General features: G+C 39.8%; 2 protein-coding genes across 15 annotated transcripts in view; one reads left to right on the top strand and one right to left on the bottom strand.

Moving 5' to 3' along the window:
• The window catches only part of LOC133143854 (inositol polyphosphate-4-phosphatase type I A-like), a 35,018-nt gene extending 17,525 nt beyond the window's left edge, over positions 1-17,493 (bottom strand). For 2 of the 14 annotated variants that reach the window (XM_061266100.1, XM_061266111.1), the window contains exons 1-14: positions 17,317-17,486; positions 14,915-15,004; positions 12,981-13,208; positions 12,705-12,749; positions 12,518-12,636; positions 12,329-12,445; positions 12,172-12,251; positions 11,996-12,107; positions 11,293-11,383; positions 10,988-11,135; positions 10,789-10,919; positions 10,385-10,489; positions 10,208-10,313; positions 10,014-10,031 (exon numbers count right to left, since the gene is read on the bottom strand). In XM_061266100.1, coding sequence (XP_061122084.1) covers positions 10,014-10,031; positions 10,208-10,313; positions 10,385-10,489; positions 10,789-10,919; positions 10,988-11,135; positions 11,293-11,383; positions 11,996-12,107; positions 12,172-12,251; positions 12,329-12,445; positions 12,518-12,636; positions 12,705-12,749; positions 12,981-13,086 — 1,178 coding nt within the window. In that variant the 5' untranslated portion in view covers positions 13,087-13,208; positions 14,915-15,004; positions 17,317-17,486. The other 12 variants (XM_061266063.1, XM_061266091.1, XM_061266178.1 and 9 more) reach the window with 10 other exon arrangements.
• A 1,261-nt stretch (positions 17,494-18,754) lies between these two features.
• Positions 18,755-23,038, top strand: LOC133149963 (sodium/hydrogen exchanger 2-like). Its single transcript, XM_061272201.1, has 13 exons — positions 18,755-19,235; positions 19,317-19,642; positions 19,736-19,873; positions 20,000-20,250; positions 20,815-21,032; positions 21,117-21,316; positions 21,397-21,486; positions 21,559-21,629; positions 21,700-21,867; positions 22,055-22,160; positions 22,269-22,385; positions 22,456-22,549; positions 22,625-23,038. Exons 1-13 carry the CDS (start codon positions 18,959-18,961, stop codon positions 22,948-22,950), a joined length of 2,382 nt encoding a protein of 793 aa, XP_061128185.1. The 5' UTR covers positions 18,755-18,958; the 3' UTR covers positions 22,951-23,038.
• Positions 23,039-25,165: the final 2,127 nt, after the last annotated feature.

Raw genomic sequence — 25,165 nt, 5'->3', positions numbered from 1 at the left:
CTCGGGTTGACATTGCCATTAAGAATGAATGGGGAAATAAAAGGCACAAATTTGCTAATTACTTAAAAACGGTAAATGTTATGAACGCGAAAAATACTGGCAAGCGTCCCATGAATTTTTGGAACGTGTGAAAGGTTGAACGAGGTGAATCGGTTGAAGCATGTGGGAGTAGTTAGATGTCAAAAAAGTGGGAGGAATAAGTTGTTTAATAATAAAGTACAATATCAATGTGTGAAGGCCTTCGCCTTCACACAACTAGAATTTTGCAATTTCTGGAGAAATTGCGTGTGAAGGCGAAATGTATGAATAACTTCTTCGGGGAATGCTGCCGAACGATGTTGAAACGTGTTGAATTACTTGAGAAATGTAGAATATTTGGAGAATTTGTGGTGAATTTCAAAATAAAAGATGTGAAGTTTTTGGTAAGTGGGAAGTTGTGGAATAGGTAGAAAAATGATGAACAGTTGAAAGTTGGAATGGGTTGAATCGGTTGAAAAATGTAGAAATGAGAAGGGAAAAAGGAATTGGGTGTGAATTTCAAAATAAAAGATGTGAAGGTTTTGGGAAGTTGTGGAATAGGTCGAAAAATGATGAACAGTTGAAAGTTGGAATGGGTTGAATCGGTTGAAAAATGTAGAAATGAGAAGGGAAAAGGGAATTGGGTGTGAATTTCAAAATAAAAGATGTGAAGTTTTTGGTAAGTGGGAAGTTGTGGAATAGGTAGAAAAATGATGAACAGTTGAAAGTTGGAATGGGTTGAATCGGTTGAAAAATGTAGAAATGAGAAGGGAAAAGGGAATTGGGTGTGAATTTCAAAATAAAAGATGTGAAGTTTTTGGTAAGTGGGAAGTTGTGGAATAGGTAGAAAAATGATGAACAGTTGAAAGTTGGAATGGGTTGAATCGGTTGAAAAATGTAGAAATGAGAAGGGAAAAGGGAATTGGGTGTGAATTTCAAAATAAAAGATGTGAAGTTTTTGGTAAGTGGGAAGTTGTGGAATCGGTAGAAAAATGATGAACAGTTGAAAGTTGGAATGGGTTGAATCGGTTGAAAAATGTAGAAATGAGAAGGGAAAAGGGAATTGGGTGTGAATTTCAAAATAAAAGATGTGAAGTTTTTGGTAAGTGGGAAGTTGTGGAATAGGTAGAAAAATGATGAACAGTTGAAAGTTGGAATGGGTTGAATCGGTTGAAAAATGTAGAAATGAGAAGGGAAAAGGAATTGGGTGTGAATTTCAAAATAAAAGATGTGAAGCTTTTGGTAAGTGGGAAGTTGTGGAATCAGTAGAAAAATAATGAACAGTTGAAAGTTGGAATGGGTTGAATCGGTTGAAAAATGTAGAAATTAGAGTAGAAAAACGAAATTTTAGAGAATTTTGGTTGAATTTCAAAATAAAAGATGTGAAGTTTTTGGTAAGTGGGACGTTGTGGAATAGGTAGGCAAAAGATGAACAGTTGAAAGTTGGAACGAGTTGAATCGGTTGAAAAATGTAGAAGTTAGAGCTGAAAAACGAAATTTTGTGAAAATTTGTCGGAATTTTTAACGTGAAAACGTGAAATTTTTGAATTTGGGAATTTTGGGAATGTCGAGAATCCCTCCGAATGTGATTAGAATGTGCTGAATGATGTGAATTTCAAATTGGAACGACGTAAATGTGAAATGTCGAATGTGCCATTAAGAATGAATGGGGAAAAATTTGTCGGAATTTGGGGAATTTTGCGGAATCTGAACATTTTCGGAACGAGAAAAATACAAGCGCTCATGTCGTGAATATTTGGAATACGTGAAAAGTGGAATGGAGTGAATCGGATGAATTTTGTGGAAGAAGAAGCGGGACAAAAAAGTGTGGAGAATAAAAGAGAATAATAATAATAACTAGAATTTTGCAATTTCTGGAGAAATTGCGTGTGAAGGCGAAATGTATGAATAACTTTTTCGGGGAATGCTGCCGAACGATGTTGAAACGTGTTGAATTACTTGAGAAATGTAGAATATTTGGAGAATTTGTGGTGAATTTCAAAATTGAAAGTTTGGAATATTTGGTAAGTGGGAAGTTGTGGAATAGGTAGGCAGAAGATGAACAGCTGAAAGTTGGAATGGGTTGAATCGGTTGAAAAATGTAGAAATTAGAGTAGAAAAACGAAATTTTGGAGAATTTGGTTGAATTTCGAATTTGGAATTTTTGGTAAGTGGGAAGTTGTGGAATAGGCAGGCAAAAGATGTACAGTTGAAAGTTGGAACGGGTTGAATCAGTTGAAAAATATAGAAGTTAGAGCAAATGTTGAATCCCCATAGAGAATGAATGGGAAAATAAAAAAAGCAATTGCGCCAAAATCTTTCTAAATTTGGAAAAAAAACAAAAAACGGCCTCAAGAGGTTCACTTTTGGGGTAAAAATGTTGAAACGGGTTAAATCGGACAAAAAACGAAAAAGTTAGCAATTGTAGCTATTTGGGGCACTTAGTGTTGAAATAAGGTCACTTCCGGTTTGATTCGGGTCATTTCCGGTCTAATTTGGGTCACTTCCGGTTTATTTGGGTCACTTCCGGTTTAAAACAGGTCACTTCCGGTTTAGCTGAGGTCACTTCTGGTTTATTTGGGGTCACTTCCGGTCTAAAAAGGTCACTTCCGGTTCATTTGTGGTCACTTCCGGTTTGATTTGGGGTCACTTCCGGTTTACCAGAGGTCACTTCCGGTCTATTTGGGGTCACTTCCGGTCTATTTGGGGTCACTTCCGGTTTATTTGGGTCACTTCCGGTTTAATTTGGGTCACTTCCGGTTCGTCTGAGGTCACTTCCGGTTTATTAGGGGTCATTTCCGGTCTAAAAAGGTCACTTCCGGTACATTTGGGGTCACTTCCGGTTTGATTTGGGGTCACTTCCGGTTTACCTGAGGTCACTTCCGGTCTATTTGGGGTCACTTTCGGTTTGATTTGGGGCACTTCCGGTTCATTCTGGGTTCATTGGTGGCACTTCAGGGTCATCCAAGATGGCCGCCACACTGGAATTGGGGGTCAAGGGTTGAATTGTGTAAGCATAGTGGAAGTGGGGGTGAATGGGAGTGAATGTGGTAAGCATAAGATGAATAAAGGGAATAAATGTGGAATGGGTTGAATCGGTCGAAAAATGTAGAAATTAGAGTGGAAAAACGAAATTTTGGAGAATTTGGTTGAATTTCAAATGTGAAAGTTCGGAATTTTTGGTAAGTGGGAAGTTGTGGAATAGGTAGGCAAAAGATGAACAGTTGAAAGTTGGAATGGGTTGAATCGGTTGAAAAATGTAGAAATTAGAGTGGAAAAACTGAATTTTGGAGAATTTTGGTTGAATTTCAAATTTGAAAATTTGGAATTTTTGGTAAGTGGGAAGTTGTGGAATAGGTAGGCAAAAGATGAACAGTTGAAAGTTGGAATGGGTTGAATCGGTTGAAAAATGTAGAAATTAGAGTAGAAAAACAGAATTTGAGAGAATTTTGGTTGAATTTCAAATTTGAAAATTTGGAATTTTTGGTAAGTGGGAAGTTGTGGAATAGGTAGGCAAAAGATGAACAGTTGAAAGTTGGAATGGGTTGAATCGGTTGAAAAATGTAGAAGTTAGAGGTGAAAAACGAAATTTTGTGAAATGTGGAATGTGCCATTAAGAATGGATGGGGAAAAATTTGTCGGAATTTTGGGAATTTTGCGGAATCGGAAAATTTTCGGAATGAGAAAAATACAAGCGCTCATGTCGTGAATATTTGGAATACGTGAAAAGTGGAATGGAGTGAATCGGATGAATTTTGTGGAAGAAGAAGCGGGACAAAAAAGTGGCGGGAATAAAATAGAATAATAATAATAACTAGAATTGCAATTTCGGAAGAAATTGCGTGTGAAGGCGAAGGCAGATGTTAATTTACAAACGTTAAGCGTTAAAAATGATGAGCGGGAAGAATAGAAAGGGAAAATAAATTATTGTGAAATAAATGGGAAAATGTTACAAATACATGTTACAAAAAGGTACAAATGATAAGCGTTAAAAATGAAATGTTACAAATGTTACAAAAAAGGTACAAATGATAAGCGTTGAAAATGATAACCGGGAAGGATAAAGAGTAAAATAATTTATGACGCCCAATGTGGGATTTGAACCCACTACAGGACACTGGCTCGGGTTGACATTGCCATGGTGTTTCCGATTGAGCTAATGAGGCTTCTTCCTTCATGCTGGTTGAATCTGGTTAATGTAATGAATGTGTTTGTTGAATGCGAATGCGTAATCAAAGTGGTGGAAATTGCTTAATGTAATGAATGTTGAATGCGAATGACAAAAGTTACAAATGATAACCGTTGAAAATGATAACCGGGAAGGATAAAGAGTAAATTAAATAATGACGCCCAATGTGGGAATCGAACTGACGCGGGTTTTGATACCACTCGGGAAAGATGCTCGTGTACTGGAATCACTTGTATTTCCCACGAGCTAATTGTGTCCCTGTCTACATACTGGTTGAAATTGGTTAATGTAATGAATGTGTTTGTTGAATGCGAATACGTAATCAAAGTGGTGGAAATTGCTTAATGTAATGAATGTTGAATGCGAATGTTAGTTACAAATGATAAGCGTTGAAAATGATAAGCGGGAAGAATAAAGAGTAAAATAATTAATGACGCCCAATGTGGGAATCGAACCCACTACAGGAAACTGGCTCGGGTTGACATTGCCATTAAGAATGAATGGGGAAATAAAAGGCACAAATTTGCTAATTACTTAAAAACGGTAAATGTTATGAACGCGAAAAATACTGGCAAGCGTGCCATGAATTTTTGGAACGTGTGAAAGGTTGAACGAGGTGAATCGGTTGAAGCATGTGGGAGTAGTTAGATGTCAAAAAAGTGGGAGGAATAAGTTGTTTAATAATAAAGTACAATATCAATGTGTGAAGGCCTTCGCCTTCACACAACTAGAATTTTGCAATTTCTGGAGAAATTGCGTGTGAAGGCGAAATGTATGAATAACTTCTTCGGGGAATGCTGCCGAACGATGTTGAAACGTGTTGAATTACTTGAGAAATGTAGAATATTTGGAGAATTTGTGGTGAATTTCAAAATAAAAGATGTGAAGTTTTTGGTAAGTGGGAAGTTGTGGAATAGGTAGAAAAATGATGAACAGTTGAAAGTTGGAATGGGTTGAATCGGTTGAAAAATGTAGAAATGAGAAGGGAAAAGGGAATTGGGTGTGAATTTCAAAATAAAAGATGTGAAGTTTTTGGTAAGTGGGAAGTTGTGGAATAGGTAGAAAAATGATGAACAGTTGAAAGTTGGAATGGGTTGAATCGGTTGAAAAATGTAGAAATGAGAAGGGAAAAGGGAATTGAGTGTGAATTTCAAAATAAAAGATGTGAAGTTTTTGGTAAGTGGGAAGTTGTGGAATAGGTAGAAACATGATGAACAGTTGAAAGTTGGAATGGGTTGAATCGGTTGAAAAATGTAGAAATGAGAAGGGAAAAGGGAATTGGGTGTGAATTTCAAAATAAAAGATGTGAAGTTTTTGGTAAGTGGGAAGTTGTGGAATAGGTAGAAAAATAATGAACAGTTGAAAGTTGGAATGGGTTGAATCGGTTGAAAAATGTAGAAATGAGAAGGGAAAAGGGAATTGGGTTTGAATTTCAAAATAAAATATGTGAAGTTTTTGGTAAGTGGGAAGTTGTGGAATAGGTAGAAAAATGATGAACAGTTGAAAGTTGGAATGGGTTGAATCGGTTGAAAAATGTAGAAATGAGAAGGGAAAAGGGAATTGAGTGTGAATTTCAAAATAAAAGATGTGAAGTTCTTGGTAAGTGGGAAGTTGTGGAATAGGTAGAAAAATGATGAACAGTTGAAAGTTGGAATGGGTTGAATCGGTTGAAAAATGTAGAAATGAGAAGGGAAAAGGGAATTGGGTGTGAATTTCAAAATAAAAGATGTGAAGTTTTTGGTGAGTGGGAAGTTGTGGAATAGGTAGAAAAATGATGAACAGTTGAAAGTTGGAATGGGTTGAATCGGTTGAAAAATGTAGAAATGAGAAGGGAAAAGGAATTGGGTGTGAATTTCAAAATAAAAGATGTGAAGTATTTGGGAAGTTGTGGAATAGGTAGAAAAATGATGAACAGTTGAAAGTTGGAATGGGTTGAATCGGTTGAAAAATGTAGAAATTAGAGTACAAAAACGGAATTTGAGAGAATTTTGGTTGAATTTCAAAATAAAAGATGTGAAGTTTTTGGTAAGTGGGAAGTTGTGGAATAGGTAGAAAAATGATGAACAGTTGAAAGTTGGAATGGGTTGAATCGGTTGAAAAATGTAGAAATGAGAAGGGAAAAGGAAATTGGGTGTGAATTTCAAAATATAAGATGTGAAGTTTTTGGTAAGTGGGAAGTTGTGGAATAGGTAGAAAAATGATGAACAGTTGAAAGTTGGAATGGGTTGAATCGGTTGAAAAATGTAGAAATGAGAAGGGAAAAAGGAATTGGGTGTGAATTTCAAAATAAAAGATGTGAAGTTTTTGGTAAGTGGGAAGTTGTGGAATAGGTAGAAAAATGATGAACAGTTGAAAGTTGGAATGGGTTGAATCGGTTGAAAAATGTAGAAATGAGAAGGGAAAAGGAATTGGGTGTGAATTTCAAAATAAAAGATTTGAAGCTTTTGGTAAGTGGGAAGTTGTGGAATCAGTAGAAAAATAATGAACAGTTGAAAGTTGGAATGGGTTGAATCGGTTGAAAAATGTAGAAATTAGAGTAGAAAAACGAAATTTTAGAGAATTTTGGTTGAATTTCAAAATAAAAGGTGTGAAGTTTTTGGTAAGTGGGACGTTGTGGAATAGGTAGGCAAAAGATGAACAGTTGAAAGTTGGAACGAGTTGAATCGGTTGAAAAATGTAGAAGTTAGAGGTGAAAAACGAAATTTTGTGAAAATTTGTCGGAATTTTTAACGTGAAAACGTGAAATTTTCGAATTTGGGAATTTTGGGAATGTCGAGAATCCTTCCGAATGTGATTAGAATGTGCTGAATGATGTGAATTTCAAATTGGAACGACGTAAATGTGAAATGTCGAATGTGCCATTAAGAATGAATGGGGAAAAATTTGTCGGAATTTTGGGAATTTTGCGGAATCGGAAAATTTTCGGAACGAGAAAAATACAAGCGCTCGTCGCGTGAATATTTGGAATACGTGAAAAGTGGAATGGAGTGAATCGGATGAATTATGTGGAAGATGAAACGTGTCAAAAAAGTGTGGAGAATAAAAGAGAATAATAATAATAATAGAGAATGGTGTAGAATAACATATGTGTGAAGGCCTTCGCCTTCACACAACTAGAATTGCAATTTCGGAAGAAATTGCGTGTGAAGGCGAAGGCAGATGTTAAGTTACAAACGTTAAGCGTTAAAAATGATGAGCGGGAAGAATACAAAGGGAAAATAGATAATTGTGAAATAAATGGGAAAATGTTACAAATACATGTTACAAAAAGGTACAAATGATAAGCGTTAAAAATGAAACGTTACAAATGTTACAAAAAAGGTACAAATGATAAGCGTTGAAAATGATAAGGGGGAAGAATAAAGAGTAAAATAATTTATGACTCCCAATGTGGGAATCGAACCCACTACAGGAAACTGGCTCGGGTTGACATTTCCATTGTGTTTCCGACTGAGCTAATGAGGATCCTTCCTTCTTGCTGGTTGAATTTGGTTAATGTAATGAATGTGTTTGTTGAATGCGAATGCGTAATCAAAGTGGTGGAAATTGCTTAATGTAATGAATGTTGAATGCGAATGACAAAAGTTACAAATGATAACCGTTGAAAATGATAACCGGGAAGGATAAAGAGTAAAATAAATAATGACGCCCAATGTGGGAATCGAACTGACGCGGGTTTTGATACCACTCGGGAATGATGCTCGTGTACTGGAATCACTTGTGTTTCCCACGAGCTAATTGAGTCCCTTACTATGTCGTGGTTGCAATTGGTTAATGTAATGAATGTGTTTGTTGAATGCGAATACGTAATCAAAGTGGTGGAAATTGCTTAATGTAATGAATGTTGAATGCGAATGTTAGTTACAAATGATAAGCGTTGAAAATGATAAGCGGGAAGAATAAAGAGTAAAATAATTAATGACGCCCAATGTGGGAATCGAACCCACTACAGGAAACTGGCTCGGGTTGACATTGCCATTAAGAATGAATGGGGAAATAAAAGGCACAAATTTGCTAATTACTTAAAAACGGTAAATGTTATGAACGCGAAAAATACTGGCAAGCGTGCCATGAATTTTTGGAACGTGTGAAAGGTTGAACGAGGTGAATCGGTTGAAGCATGTGGGAGTAGTTAGATGTCAAAAAAGTGGGAGGAATAAGTTGTTTAATAATAAAGTACAATATCAATGTGTGAAGGCCTTCGCCTTCACACAATAACTAGAATTGCAATTTCGGAAGAAATTGCGTGTGAAGGCGAAGGCAGATGTTAAGTTACAAACGTTAAGCGTTAAAAATGATGAGCGGGAAGAATACAAAGGGAAAATAGATAATTGTGAAATAAATGGGAAAATGTTACAAATACATGTTACAAAAAGGTACAAATGATAAGCGTTAAAAATGAAACGTTACAAATGTTACAAAAAAGGTACAAATGATAAGGGGGAAGAATAAAGAGTAAAATAATTTATGACGCCCAAAGTGGGAATCGAACCCACTACAGGAAACTGGCGCAGGTTGACATTGCCATTGTGTTTCCAACTGAGCTAATCAGGTTCCTACCTCAGTACCTGTTGAATTTGGTTAATGTAATGAATGTGTTTGTTGAATGCGAATGCGTAATCAAAGTGGTGGAAATTGCTTAATGTAATGAATGTTGAATGCGAATGACAAAAGTTACAAATGATAACCGTTGAAAATGATAACCGGGAAGGATAAAGAGTAAAATAAATAATGACGCCCAATGTGGGAATCGAACTGACGCGGGTTTTGATACCACTCGGGAATGATGCTCGTGTACTGGAATCACTTGTGTTTCCCACGAGCTAATTGAGTCCCTTACTATGTCGTGGTTGCAATTGGTTAATGTAATGAATGTGTTTGTTGAATGCGAATACGTAATCAAAGTGGTGGAAATTGCTTAATGTAATGAATGTTGAATGCGAATGTTAGTTACAAATGATAAGCGTTGAAAATGATAAGCGGGAAGAATAAAGAGTAAAATAATTAATGACGCCCAATGTGGGAATCGAACCCACTACAGGAAACTGGCTCGGGTTGACATTGCCATTAAGAATGAATGGGGAAATAAAAGGCACAAATTTGCTAATTACTTAAAAACGGTAAATGTTATGAACGCGAAAAATACTGGCAAGCGTGCCATGAATTTTTGGAACGTGTGAAAGGTTGAACGAGGTGAATCGGTTGAAGCATGTGGGAGTAGTTAGATGTCAAAAAAGTGGGAGGAATAAGTTGTTTAATAATAAAGTACAATATCAATGTGTGAAGGCCTTCGCCTTCACACAATAATAATAGAGAATGGTGTAGAATAACATATGTGTGAAGGCCTTCGCCTTCACACAATAATAGAGAATGGTGTAGAATAACATATGTGTGAAGGCCTTCGCCTTCACACAATAATAGAGAATGGTGTAGAATAACATATGTGTGAAGGCCTTCGCCTTCACACAATAATAATAGAGAATGGTGTAGAATAACATATGTGTGAAGGCCTTCGCCTTCACACAATAATAGATTCTAAAAATGCTTATTTTAGTATTTCCATAGCAGGCACATCAGATGACATGCACATCAATCCAAACAATGCAACAAGGACACTTCAAATCAGCTCAATTTTGACAGTTGGACCATTTTGGAATTCCCCAAACATAGCACAAAAGTTTAGCTCTAAATTGCCTAGAGGCGTGAACGTGAGCACGTGATTGGCTGTTGGGTCGTGTGTGAATGCGGCGTGATGACTGCTTGGTGTACAAACACAAACAAAACGAAAAGAAGCAAAGCAACTCACCGAAGCTCCTCATATGCGCTGACCACAAAAGTCACAAAAACAAAACTATTAAAAGGGAAGCTTGGGGAAAAGAAAAATGCAGAAATAACGCAATAGTTCACAAAGTAAACTGACTGGAGCCAAATGATAAACTGAGTGAATTGAAAGGAAAATATGATTTTGTGATCTTTTTCGCAAACAGTTTGTGAACTTACTGTTTTTTCGCCTCCTCAAATTTTTGGGTGAGTTTCCTCAAGCCGCCGTTTTTAAACCCTTGGCAGTGTGCAGCCGGCGCCCCGACGGTGACGATATCGTAAGTGTCTTCTAGAAGGAAACGAAATGTGAGTCCGACATGACCAAGATAGCGAGCGAGTCCTGTATGCGGTCCTGACCGAAGCCCAGATCATCCTGCACCCTCATCCTTTGAATGTGCAAGTTGGTAGGCATGAACTCCATCTTCTTGTCGGCTTTGCGGCTGCTGGCTTTGAATGACGGACCTGGCAGGGGGGGGGGGGGGCGAGATAGAGATAGCAGCTACAGTCTCGTCGTACATTAAAAAAAATCATCTGATGGATTGCCAATCGATTTTGCGGTGGGGATCGGGCACGAGGCCAAGATAAGAACCGTAACGCCGATCCTTAATCCCAAATTTCTCAGTCAATAATGCCGATGACATTTTTCAGAGATAAGATTGGCGTCTCCTGAGCGTGCTAATTTTGCTAACGGATTTGAAAGCTGTTCTGCTTCTCTTTTTGTGCAAGTGCCGTCAACATACAGCAGCGAATAATATTCCAACCTCTGTAGTTTCCGAGGTCAGTCAGCGTTTCTTGATACGAGGCCGTGGCCGTTTGGTAGTGTGAGACGATCTGTCGTCGGAGGTTCTCCCAGCAGGGCGACAACTCTCCCAGCTCCTGAAGCTCGACGACACTGCCGTGGGAAAATATTCAAATATAACTTCGCCGTCCAATACAAAGCAATCTTCAAGCGTGTGGTACCGGGCCGCGTCCTCCTCCAGTAGTAATTTGACAAACTGCTTGGGGACGTTCACGGACAGGATGCTCTCGGCCATCTGCTCCAGCACCCTCAGGTGGTTACCGTCCGTTGTTGGGAGGCGGTACATTCTGGACATGGTGCCGCCGAATACTGAGGAGATGAAACATTATGATGTGTGTTATTTTTAGAGCCTTACTGGCACTCGTAGGAGAAATCGATACACTCCTGGATAATATGATGTGCTGCAGACATCGATCGTGTGTGAAATGGAAAATGGTGACATTTCTACCGAAGGACCTCGTCATACCTGCACGCAAGAGGCTATCTCTGCATAGTGAGGCGTACTTGATTCGAACCCCCATCGCCTCTGCGAGGCTCTCGTCCACCGGCAGCACCGTCTACAGCAGGGGTGACAAAGTCATTTTTGTCACGGCCCGCATTATAGGCTACAAAAGAAACTGATGAAGAACTAGCGTTGAAATCAGAGAGTAGTAAAAACTGTTCCAATATTTTAAAAAGACAAATGGTAGTAAAAATTGCAAGCAATATTTTTATTTTTTTTTTTAAAGTGAAATTTGTCACATAAAATGATGTGGCGGGCCGTATCAGGGCCCCCGGGTCTTGAGTTTGACACCTTTGCTCTACAGCTTGGGTGTCAAACTCATTTTTGTCGCCGCCCGCATCGTAGTTATAGTTTCCTTCGAAGGGCCATTATTATTTCAATAAGTTTGAAAGTGGAGACGAGTAAAAACTGTTCAAATATTTTTAAAAGATCAAAAGTAACAAAAATTGCTCGCAATATCTCTCATTTTTAAAAGTGAAGGAAAATGTACAACTTTAGTATTGGCAGAGCACAATTTGTCTTCGGAAGCAAACATAAAATGACGTGGCGGGCCGTATGTGGCCCCCAGGCCTTGAGTTTGACACCGATGGTCTCTACAGGGAACTATGAAGAAAGTGTCTCGACGATACACTTCATTAGTGACTTCTGGTGTTTTTCTCCATCCTACCCGGCCGTTGATCCCATCTGGAAGGCGACTGACGGCAAGTCTCTGATCCGATCTCTCTTCCATCTTCCACGCGGCCACCGTGATATTCCCCACACGCTTGTTCTCCGCCGACCTGTGCGTCGAAATCGATGTAGCCAGAACGCGAGCGTCTCGGAAGAATACTTCACACGTGTTACCTGAGCTCCATCTCTAGTCTGTGGTCTTTGTCCTGCAACAACTCCTTGACGGGGAAAAGTGCCGAGCCCAGCATGTACATCTTAACGCAGGCAAAGAGAAAATAATTTGAGTTCCTCGCGCGAGTAACCGGGACGACTGCCAGCGCGGATGTCACACCGTGCCCTGGGAACGATCCTTCACGTCGTAGACGGCCAGTTTGACCTGCGTCTGATGGTTGATGTTGGAATCCTGGAAGAAGGCGATGCTGCTGAGGAAGATGGGGTTGCTCGTACCCTGTTGACAATATTATTCAGTACCTCGAAAACATGCCTCTGCGAGTCGTTCTGTGCAATGTACGAGTATCACCTCTATGACTTCCGTCTGGGCGTGTTTGGTCCAGAAAGCCTGTGGAGGTGTTGTGCAGCTCACCGCTACGAAAGCGTTGGGTTTACGATCCAAAGCGGGATTCAGGAGTTCTGCGCAAGCTGCCGAATAACACGCGTAGTCAACAATTACCCCGGCGAACGAATCGAGACAAATTTTTTGGACTCACCGATACTGAACTCCAGCACAGGTTCATCTGGGTCTTGACTATTTCCTGGAATACAATGTAGGACCTCATCAGCTGCTGATAAGTCAAATATCGACGAACAATGCTTTGGCGCCATCTGGTGGCATCTCACTGTCAATTATTGTACTTTAAAGTGAGTTTAGGAATTTAATTCAGTCGTAACTAGTGCTTTGACGCCATCCTGCGTTGTCAATGAACTTAATGTCTTCTTTATATGACATATTGTTAGACAATGAACGTAATCTCCATCTCGCTTACCTGCTAGCGCCAAACCGATCATCTCACTGGACAACTGGAACGTGTTTGCCCGGTAGACTGACCACGGTCTCTGGGCCCGGCCGGCGCGCTCTCTGCCCCCTGACATGTTGGTTCGGGTGGAGGCGCTGATGGCAGGAGGCCCGAAGTCTTAAGTCTGAGCCGTCACACACTCCCATGTGATTTGCTCGCCTACCGAGTCAGGAGTCACAATTTCGTAGCGAAGATGATCTTTCGACATGACAAAAAAAGAACAATGCAGTTGTTTACAATAAAACGTAATGTAGGCGGAAATATTTTGTTGTGTTTCTTTGAACATTTCAAATCTCAGCTCCGTTCTCACAGCCCCGAATCTGCTTGCAGACAAAAAAAGAGGAACACGTCAGACCACAAAAGGAGTTGGTAAACAAAAAAGGAAGAGCTTGTGAAACTGCGATACAGAAAAAGAGTTTTGTCCACACAGTCCAAGTCAGATCAAAGTGGAAGCTAAGTGAAGATTATAAAAAATAAAATAAAAAAAGGAGACTAAAACACAAACCACACTACAGTACTATCCAAATTTAATTTTCAACTTTTAAATTTCTTCAGGCCGTAAAGTGCAAACAGTATTCAAGATGAATAATGTGTGCAGTATCTAAAGCACACACAAAATATTCTTCAGGCAGCATGCGCTAATATTTATATTACATGCTGCTCCAACCCAAACATTCATTACATCGACAAGCACAAGTCATGATGTGAACACATATTTTTTTGTACAGGACCGTGTATTTAATGTTTGAAAGAAAAAATTCCTTAGGTTGAGAAGGATTTATTTATGTCAAGTGTGCTTCTAGGTTAATCGCTGATGGCCTACTTCCTGATAACCAGTCCACGCAGAACTCTCGTTCCAGTTTGACTCACAACATCTATCAAGGCCAGTGGACCGGAAAAGACGTACAATTTGATACATTTTAGCTGGTAAGACAGTGGATATAAAAATTAAATAGATGACTGTGTTTAAAGTACATGGTTTCAATCATTCATTCAGTGCTGAGGGGGAGCAAAAAGTGGCCATACAAGGGCGCTTCAAATCCTTGCTTCAAGTCTGTGTATACCTTTTGGAGGCACATGCGCTCAGGATTTACGGTCAATGGAAAATCTGGGACACACTCTTTCATTTTCTACGACTTATCCCTGTTCAGAGTCCAGGGTGAGCTGGAGCCCATCCCAACTAACTGGCCGCCAAACATGAGCAAATATAGATAGAAGTACATTCGTTCACATTATATTATATTATATTATATTATATTATATTATATTATATTATATTATATTATATTATATTATATTATATTATATTATATTATATTATATTATATTATATTATATTATATTATATTATATTATATTATATTGTTATGTTATATTATTAATAATATAACATATATAGTATATATAATATAATACTATTATATACAGTACATATTATATCTATATTATATTTAACCGATTTAAAGTCGAGAGCATGCACATTTCCAGGGGGGTCATGGAAACATTGAAAACATGCAGCACTTACTGCGGCTTGTGGGGCGTCCTCTATAATGTTTATCTTTCATTTAGCGGTCATGAAGTTCACCTCTCACTTGATCTAACATGCTTTCCTTTTTGAAACTGCTTTTTGACTCACGTGTAGAAGTGTGTGTGTGTGTGTTTCTGTGCGTGCGTGTGTGTCAGTGTGCTTGGAGCGCGTCCAGTTCACCAAACATGGTAATGAGATTTTTTCTTGGGTTGTCTTTGGCAAAATGAGCAAGGTGAAGTCAGCTTCATCTTCTCCTAAATCGGTTTCTTCTTACTTGGCAAATGCACATGTTGCTTTATGAATTAGCTCACATTTTCATGAATATGATTTTCTTTTTTCTTTAAAGAAAGATGAAATAAATGTGGCAGTATCTTACAATATTGAAGAGATCTTTTTTTTTTTTTTTTCCCGGGAGGTGAAAGGGGCAACTGAAGAGCAGGGTGGCACGGGGGGGGGGGGTCACGATCTGATGAGAAAACACAATGCAAGCTTTAGTACTCATGACAGCTTACATGTTGACAAAAGTGAAAAGCTCCCCTGCAAAAAGTGTACACCCCCCCCCCCCCCACACACACACACATTAGTTGAAGCTAATACTTAGCGCACTGTGTGTGCCATCTGCGAGCTCATTAGACTCGAGCATGAATAATGTCTTTGGACAGACAGAGCAGCTGTAAGCCTTTCACATGATAATGACCATCGCCGAGCTCCGACCATCACGTCGAGTCACCGTTGCAGCTCCTTCTGGAAAAGGAACCCGCCCTACTCTGTATGCGTAGAGCTATCTCGTTCACAGGGATATATTTATTTAATTGTTTGCTGACACATATTTGCTCAAGTTTGCGGCTCTTTGTATGTTGGAAGCCTCGGTCTGCTACGTGACGTGAAGCTATGTAATAAATGTGTTTTATTTTTGCCCATTGAGTTTTTTCTAAAAACGAAAGGAGGAATTTTTCTGGTGCCGATGTCTGATAAAACCCGATTAGCATTTATCAATCCAAATGCATGCAGTCACTGTCCCGGAAGCTACTAGCAACCACCATGATGATGCACTTTCCTTAAAATGTCCAAACAAAATGTCCGGATGGCAACATGGGGTCATGATCAGCGTGAATCAGTGTCGCATGACAGCTTCCATCTCGGCACGTCGCCGAGGATGCCTCCTCTCGCCAACCGTGGATGTAAACAAAGTCACGTTGCCGAGAGCCTCAGGAGGCAAAGACGGAGCTGCGGTCTTAGAACCTCTCATCTTCCTCTGACACGCCAGCGGCCGACCCGGCCTTTTAACTCCTTCACTTCGGCAAAAACGACATCACGTCATGAATTGATCGATTAGATTAGATGGATGGATGGATTATATTATCAGAATACAGGAACAGGAACACCTGCAGGTTATTTTTTTCCACATTTTGGGTGATGCGCCAGCACGCATGCACACACAGCTTTGATTTCTCATTTTTCAATCCACCCCCATCCCCCTCGACACTCATTAATGATTCATTAGACCGGACCCTGAGAGATCCAGTATCATCGTTCCGTTTCTGTGTCACAGTCCCTCAGCTAACAGATGTATTATATTAAATCCTGATACCATATATATATTGTTTTAGTCTCATGTATGAAAAAGAGTTAGGGTTGCAAACTTGGGTTAGGGTTTTGAACTAGGGTTTCAAACTAGGGTTTCAAATTAGGATTAGGGTTTCAAACTAGGGTTTAAAGGTAGGGTTAGGGGTTCAAACTAGGGTTAGAGTTTCAAACTAGGGTTAGAATTTCAAACTCGGGATTCAAACTAAGGTTAAGGTTTCAAACTAGGCTTTCAAACTAGGGTTAGGGTTTCAAACTAGGGTTATGGTTTCAAACTAGGGTTAGGGTTTCAAACTAGGGTTAGGGTTTCAAACTAGGGGTTCAAACTAGGGTTAGGGTTTTAAATTAAAAAAACTAAATGATTGATCAAAACATTTTTTACTTTCCATGCCTTTAAAAAATAGGCCCTCATTTCAAATTGACGTACATAACTTATGATTCAATTACTGTATGATCCCTAACGTGTCAGAAAAGAGCCCAAAAATGTGATAAGTGTTTTTCGAAAGTCAAATCACATTTTTGAATTTTGATTGATATCATCGTTGGTTAGCACATCCGCCTCATAATTTAGCGTTCGATTGCGGTGGGTGTCAACTTTTCATGATGTCTTCGAGAGATATTGTCAAAATTGTAAAAATTTGGTTCATGTTCACCTCAATGACCTTCACGGTGAAACCCACTGAATGATCAAAAAAAAAAAAAAAACTGGCAGAGAAACGTGTTGCATTTCATATCATTCCAAGGATGTAAAAAAAAAAAATCCTCACTGCCACCTCGCACGCACGTTCGCACGCGCATGCAAAGAAACAACAAGAGAAAAACAACAATAGTATCCCAGGAGGATAAAATAGTGTTTCCTAAGTTACGTAATGGAGCTAAAGACTGCGACCTGGCTGACACAATGCAGGCAGGCACAAACTGCAACTACACAATTGAGTCATTTCCTGCCAGGGACTCATCACCAAATCCGTTTTCATGCATGTTTGACCTTCCATTTTCCGAGGTTATTTACGCAAATAACATGCATAAACAACACAACTTGACAAAGAACATGTCAACAATACAAAACGACTGAAATCTGCGAAGCTCCTTTTTCAAAGATGTAAACACTAAAGCAACAACACAGGAAAAGCGATCTCACATCGACTAAGATATTATTTAAGTGCAAATAAGTATTGTGTGGTAATTACTTACATTCTGCTTTCCATTACATAGTAGATTATCCTCGTAAAATATGGGAAAATATTGTAATTTGGCGTCGGGACGTCTTCCCGACTGCGGCAGAAGTGACAGGCAGCCGAGCGGGCTAGTTCCGCCTCCTGCGTGACATCAAGTGACGTCATCACGTACAAGAAACGTCACTTTCTTTCGCATGTATCAGAGGTCGTCAACCGGTGGTCCGCGGCCTTCTAGTGGTCCGTGGGGGATAATGCAGGTGGGCTGCGAAATTGGAAATAAATGTAACGGTTTTAAAAATTAAGTTGATTCATTATTTAGACTTGATTTGTTTTCCAGCTAATTTTGTAAATTCATTAACCATTCAAATTATGTCAAATGTAGCTGAGATTCCGAAAATAGACATACACTTGAAAATAAATAGCCTGTATAGGTCTATCCTAGTTCAGTGCAAAATAATAAAAATATTCCGCCAAAGCAGTGGTCCCCGAGTTGCTTCTTGATTATAATGATGGTCCCTTGGACAAAACCAGTTGAAAACCTCTGGTATATATGTGTTCCTTCTACAAATAGAAAATTTGAGTGTCTATATGCTAAACAACTCTTAAATAAAATTTGAAAAAAAACCTAAAACAAAACAAACAAAACCTAAATACAAATTTAATGTACCAAAGTGCCAATTCCAAAAATGAACTAAAATAAATACTAATTTGCTGATAATTACAGTACAGCAAAACTTTTACACACAAATACTCAGTCTATAATTACAGTACAACTACGGCCTACATACAGTAACGTAGTAGGTCTAGGTGTTCTGTCATAGTTCATAAGGTGTATTTATATTATTGCAAGCAACTGAAACATTGTGCATGGCTTAGTAAAGGACTAGGAAACATTGTACTCTAAATCCCCCACCCCCACCCAGATTTTTATTAAAATTGTCCATTTTTTTAGAGACAGAAGTCGTGATCTATGAGGTGTCAATCATTTGCCTCACGCTGACTTAAAGTGTATGCCCTCATTTTCTTGCCTTTTGCTGACAAAAAAAAGTTGTTTTCATGCGTTTTGTATTTTATCCTGTTAACCCCCTAAAATTGTGATTCCTTTATGTACCACTAGAGGGAGCCCGATTACCACAATTGCAACACTTTGAAAGTCACTGCAGCAAAATTTGCTAGTGTCCTGCTTTCCAGTCTGTCTTGCTAAAGTTTGGTTTGAATTACTCTCCTCTTGCACCATCCTGTGGGCAAGAGTTGTAATTTGAAGTCTACCAACTTGAATCTTAGCAGTGCTGAATTGGTGTCCAGTGCTTGATCCATTTTTTAATTATGGCTAAAGTTTAGACTTATTCAGACTGAGAGCTGGAACAGCATGTGGGAAAAGGGAAACAACATAAAACGTCCCAGCAATGCTTTGCCACACCTTGTAGGCAAGGCACTTGTTACCAACAGGTTGAACAACAGTTGAAACAAAAATTGCATTTCACCTGAGTCGCCTCAGAGAGAGGAGTTACCTTTCTTTAAAATGATTTGATTGAAAATGCATCTGCAAGTTTTTTCATGACGTACAAATGGAGTATATCGGCCTATTTTGTGATGTGCGTGTTTTTTTAATCCCCGATTGCTGCCATTTGATTTGTCTGGACTTGTGATTTGCAGAAATGCGCGGCCCGGATTCGATTGACGGACAAACTTTACGAGCGCTCCTTCTTTTGTCTCTCTGCTGTTATGGAGGAAAATGTGAAATTGAAAATTCGGAATCTTCATCGGCAACAGGCTCGCCGATCGTCAAACCTTTCCTCGATGACATTGAGCAACCTCAGGCCTTCCCCGATGAGGAGAGGGCCAATCTACCCGTGTTTACTATGGACTATCCTCGGGTACAAATCCCCTTTGAATTCACGCTCTGGGTGCTGCTGGCCTCCTTTGCCAAAATTGGTAAGTTCGATTTTTTTACTGTGCATTATATCTTTAAAGATTTTTTTTTATAGAGCAAACAACTTCATCCTGTTTTCCCAGGTTTCAATATTTACCACAAAATCACAATCTGGATCCCCGAGTCCTGCTTGCTGATTTCCATCGGCCTTATCGTCGGTGCCATCATGCACTCGGTTAAAGAAGAACCGCCAGCCGTGCTCACCTCCAACGTCTTCTTCCTCTACATGCTCCCGCTCATAGTCTTGGAAAACGGCTACTTTATGCCCACGAGGCCATTTTTCGAGAACGTGGGCACGGTTCTGTGGTTTGCCGTGGTGGGAACTCTGTGGAACAGCGTTGGCATCGGCCTTTCGCTCTACGCCATTTGTCAGTGTGAAGCCTTTGGAGTTCAAGATATCAACCTGCAGGTTAGTCGTGCAAGGAGGGAGTGTCAGGTGGATCGGGTTTAAAAAAATAAAAAAATGCAATTAGATCTGTTGACGTTTTTGCTCCCCTGTCAGGAAAATTTGCTATTTGCTTCCATCATCTCCGCTGTTGACCCCGTGGCTGTGCTGGCCGTGTTTGACGACATCGATGTTAACGAACAGACACACATTGTCATATTTGGAGAGGGACTTTTTAATGATGCTGTCACTGTGGTGAGTGTCCTGCTTTTCTTTGCTATTTATAGCGCGTGACACAAATCAATTTTGTGTGATGGAAATCAACGGAGCTTCTCGTTGACCTGCACTGATATTAATTGGACTTTTTTTTTGTCATGCCAGGTACTTTACAGCATGTTCTCCTTTGTGGCGGACATGCCGAGCTTTGAATCCACCGATGTGTTTTTGGGCATGGCTCGGTTTTTGGTTGTGGGGGTCGGAGGCATCCTCTTCGGCCTTGTGTTTGGCTTCATGGCGGCGTTCACTACACGTTTCACGCACAACGCACGCCATATCGAGCCCCTCTTTGTCTTCATGTTCAGCTACTTGGCTTACCTGGCGTCTGAGCTCTTTGCCATTTCCAGCGTTCTCGCGTAAGTAGAAACCAAAAAATTTGCATCCTGCTCCAGTTGTTTATTCACACAGTTCCATTTGCTACTGTAGTGAATAGCTCATGAGATTGTCATCTGTGAAACTCCAGATTCTCGTGGACTGACGGAACATGTCAAACTTGCTCTTCCTCTTTCAAGGAGGTGGAAGTTCAATGCAATTTGTAAACGTTGCCTAAACACGACAAAGCATGCGCTGTTGTGGTTTGATTTTTTTTTTTTAGTGCCCCAGTTGCACGCACCCATGTCATGAAACCAAATATCTTTTTAGTTATTTTCTAAATAATATAATATAATATAATATAATATAATATAATATAATATAATATAATATAATATAATATAATATAATATAATATAATATAATATAATATAATATAATATAATATAATATAATATAATATAATATAATATAATATAATATAATATAATATAATATAATATAATATAATATAATATAATATAATATAATATAATATAATATAATATAATATAATATAATATGTATTTAAAAATCCATCCATCCATCCATTTTCTGTCCCCCTGCAGAATTATCACATGTGCAATCGCGATGAAGTACTACGTGGAGGAGAATGTGTCTCAGAGATCCTGCACGACCATCCGCCACGTGATCAAGATGTTTGCCACCATCTCTGAAACGCTCATCTTCTTCTTCCTGGGGGTGATTACCATCACGACCGAACACGAATGGAACTGGGCCTACATCCTGTTCACGCTCCTGTTTGCCCTCCTCTGGCGAGGAATCGGTGAGTGGTGCAGACCAAACGCATCCATCCAATTTTAAACATTTGTTTGAGCAGTAACAACCCCCCCCCCCCCGCTCCCTGCAGGCATTTTGGTTCTATCCCAGATCATAAACCCATTCCGGACCATCCATTTCACATTTAAGGACCAGTTTGGTCTGGCCTACGGAGGTGTTCGAGGGGCCATCTGCTTCGCTTTGGTCTTCACTCTGCCTGACAGTATCAACCGGAAGAATTTGTTTGTCACCGCTTCCATTGCCATCATCATCTTCACCGTGTTCATCCAGGTGGGGGCCATCGCTAGACTGCTCCTACTTATCGATATGGAGTCATGTAAATCTGAATCATTTTCGTTTTCTCGTGGCAGGGTATCAGCATTCGTCCAATCATTGAATATATAAATATCAGGAGGACCAATAAAGACTTGGGCACCATCAACGTAGGAATACACAACAGGGTAAGCCTCTTTGCATCCATTTAATCATTTGATCTGATTTACTTGCTTCATATTATTTAAATTTGTTCCAAGGTGATGGAGCATATTGTTTGCGGCATTGAGGACTTGTGCGGTCAATGGAGTCACTACTACTGGAAAGACAAGTAGGCTCGTAAATAAATAATGAAGGCTGGAATCTATTCAGTGATACAATTCATTTTGTTGCAAGCTCAGGTTTAAAAAGTTCAACGATCGCTTTTTGAGACGCATCCTGCTTCGAGACAACAGGGCAGAGTCAAGCATCGTGTCTCTGTACAAGAAACTTGAACTGCAGACGGCCATTGATTTGCTGGACACACCTGTGGGCGACCTGAGTGCCGCGCCGTCCATTGTGTCGCTTCAGTAAGTTTAAAAAAATGCAAATTTATTTTAATGTATTTATATTTATTTAATTTACTTGTATTTATTTTTATTTTTTTGTATTTATTTGTATTAATTTTTTTCAAAATTAGTTCTTGACGTACTTGAAATCTTGAAATACAAATTATGTAATGAGTAATTATCCCTGGCTGTTCATTTTCCTCACCAGCGACGAGAGGAGGAATTCGCCGCAACCCAAAAAGAATTTGCTGGCTGCAGACGTGAGGAATATGCACGACATCCTGTCGAAGAACATGTACAAGATAAGAGAGAGGGTAAGCTGAGTGTTTCCAATTTCAATGCCGGTTTTCAATTCAAACCGTCATTATTATAATTATTGATTATAATTACCGTAACCACTCCTCCACCTACCCCCTGCCCAGACGATGTCTTACACCGACAAATTCAACCGGCCCGACAACGGCCGAGCCCGGGAGATTTTGATCCGCCGACATCCGAGCATCAGACGCAGCCTCCGATCGGCAAGCCACCGAGACCTGGTACTGAGACACACTGATCTCAAGCAGAACCCAAAACTACTTCATCCCATGCTAATTCTTCTTCTTGCAGCCTGCTCAGAATATCGCCAAATCGCATAAGTACTTTTCCCTGCAGCCGGGAGTGGATCCGGAGGTTGCTTTTGCACTCAGGAGACGAAGCCATGGTGGGTTCATCGAGATTCAACGTTTTTGATCCAAAAGTGACTTGCTTATTTTATGATCCTGTCCATGTGTTTCAGTAATCGGTGATCACCTCGGCCGCCACGGTGGACACTCCCCCTCCAGTTCCATAATTTCTCTGAGAAGGCTGAACACTGTTGAGGAGTCTCCTGGGGTGGTCGTTTTGGATGAGAGGAACCCCGGTGGTCGGCCAGTCGCAAAGCCACATAGACTCAGTAGTAAGTCGGACCAACCTCCAGGGACAACGGAAGCGACTGTGGCTCCGCCTCCTTTACCAGTCCCGCCAGGCTGGGTTGCTGACAACCAGAACATCAACGAGAGTACGACTGGAGATCCACTACTCGGACACTTGCCACAGGGGCCTAAAGGTTCTGGGAGGTCATGAGAGCTTGAACTTTCTTCCTGGGACTTTCACCATGTGACATCAGAGGTTTACTAATAAAGTTTTACAAAATTGAAATGACTGCCATGTACATCGCCTGCTGAGTCATCATTACAAGCGTGTGGTGAAAATGAATTCCTCAATGATCTGGCTCTGCCCCAAAGTGTGATGTCTTCCACCTTGCTTCCACAACTCTTAATGGAAATGAGTAGTTTGCAGTCTGCAATCCTGATAATTGACATAATGACATAACGGCTCTATTCAACACTTTAGCCCTGAGGCCCAAATGGGCCAGACGGACTGGACGGTCCGATTAAAGTCGCTGATGAGGTTTTAATTTGATTTTCTTTAATTTATCAGGTGGAGGCTGTTTGTTGTTGTGTTCAGTGCCTTAAGATAACTTTTGTTTTGAATTGGTTTAATTTAACCGGTCAGTTGCCATTTTTAATTAGATTTTGGTGTCTTCCAACAAATATTTGATATTGGTTTTAAATTGAGAATAATTCCCCAAAAGAATTAATAAGCTTAAATCCTGCTCTGTCCCAAACACTTGCAACGTTTTTGCCTCGAGAGTAGATCCCGACGAGACGAGGAGACATCTTCCAATTGTACGTGGGAGGCATTGGCCACCTCCACGACAACACAGCACGGGAGGGAGGCCACCAAGTGACAACCAGAAGGATCGACCAGTGTGAGTTTAGCCTCTGATATCGCTTAACGACAACATCGGTGGGAAACAGCCTTCGGACGTGGGACCTTGTGCTGAAGGAAGGAAAAGCTGAATCGGAGAAAGGCGAAGATGAACCAAACGGCGTCCGTCTCTCATCAGATTGAGTGTCATCCCGCCAAAGATGTCAAGGTTTGTTATTTTTATCCTTGCTTATTTTCATTATTGTGCTCAGTATTAGATGAGTGTCAGTGATTCTATTCCACTCGGTGCATGCGCAGCAAAATGGACACTTTGGCACTTGTTGCAGTTTCGGGATTACGTAACACAGTGAATGTCATTTTGTGTAATTTCGTTTGGGCGTGTTTGAATAAATGGCAAGATTAATGTCGCTTTCCAAAAGTCTTTCTTCAAAGACTCAGAAATCACATTATTGTACTTCCATCGAGATTTCACGCCCGAGTCAGCTAAAAAAAAAAAAGCAAGAATGTCTCTTTAAATGACATTAAATGTTTTTGTCTCATGTTAAAAACTTAAACTCGTTTTGCACTTACCCAAAAAATTAATTTTCACATCCCACACTGCAAGCTGGGCCATCAATACCAAGGCACAGGAGGGTGAGAAGAGGGAGAGAAAATGTTTTTCAGAAGGACTTCTTGGCGTCTCGCATTTCATCGCATCTACTTTTATGCCATCTGCTGCTTGTTTAATTTTCCAATAAGCAAACACACTTTACATTTACAGATACAAATAATAAAAAAAATATCAGACGTCCATTCTCATCCTCAATCATTATCGTATATTCCGGACTGTAAATCGTACCAGCCATAAAATGATTAAATCCAACACCAAGAATAGACTTGTCATCTAGAAAGGCAATTTAAAATAAAAACAGAATAATCAACAACAGGCTGAACGCTACGGTATGCTAACGTTACATGCTAACATAAACAAGGAACTAAGAACGTGCCTGTCGTAACATATTAAGAGTTGTTCAGATATCTATAGCATAAATAACATACTAACAAGTTTACCAAACCATCCGTGTCACTCCAAATCACTAAATGCAATGAAATCTTCAATCGTCTGTGTCGCTTTTAGAAGCTAGGAGATGTAGCGCTTCCTCTTCTTCGTGGCTTCCGTTAGACTCATCGTCCGTTGCAGTTCCAACTATTCCACGGGTCTAGAGCGCCCTCTTGTGGTTTAGTGTGAAACTAACACGTGAGATGATAATAGTATGTTAATAATTTCACACATTAGTCGCTCCTGAGTATTATAAATCGCACCCCCGGCCAAACTAGGAAAAAAACTGCGATTTATAGTCCGGAAAATAAAAACTGATTCGATGGTGCTATTTGATTTTTTTTTTTTTAGATGGCGTCATTAGTTAGCCGACTGGTATTTCTAGACACTATGAATCATCAAGTTGTCACTTATGAAATGGCCAAACTGAGGGAACTTTTTTTTTCACAAAAGAGCAAAATCTTTATCTTCTACGGCTGCATTGAACAAAATCTGCCACTTAATCTTAAAAGCGTGTTTTGCGTGGAA

This window comes from Syngnathus typhle, linkage group LG2 (assembly GCF_033458585.1).
Source record: "Syngnathus typhle isolate RoL2023-S1 ecotype Sweden linkage group LG2, RoL_Styp_1.0, whole genome shotgun sequence".
Taxonomy (NCBI): domain Eukaryota; kingdom Metazoa; phylum Chordata; class Actinopteri; order Syngnathiformes; family Syngnathidae; genus Syngnathus; species Syngnathus typhle.
This window is presented reverse-complemented; position numbering and strand designations above follow the sequence as displayed.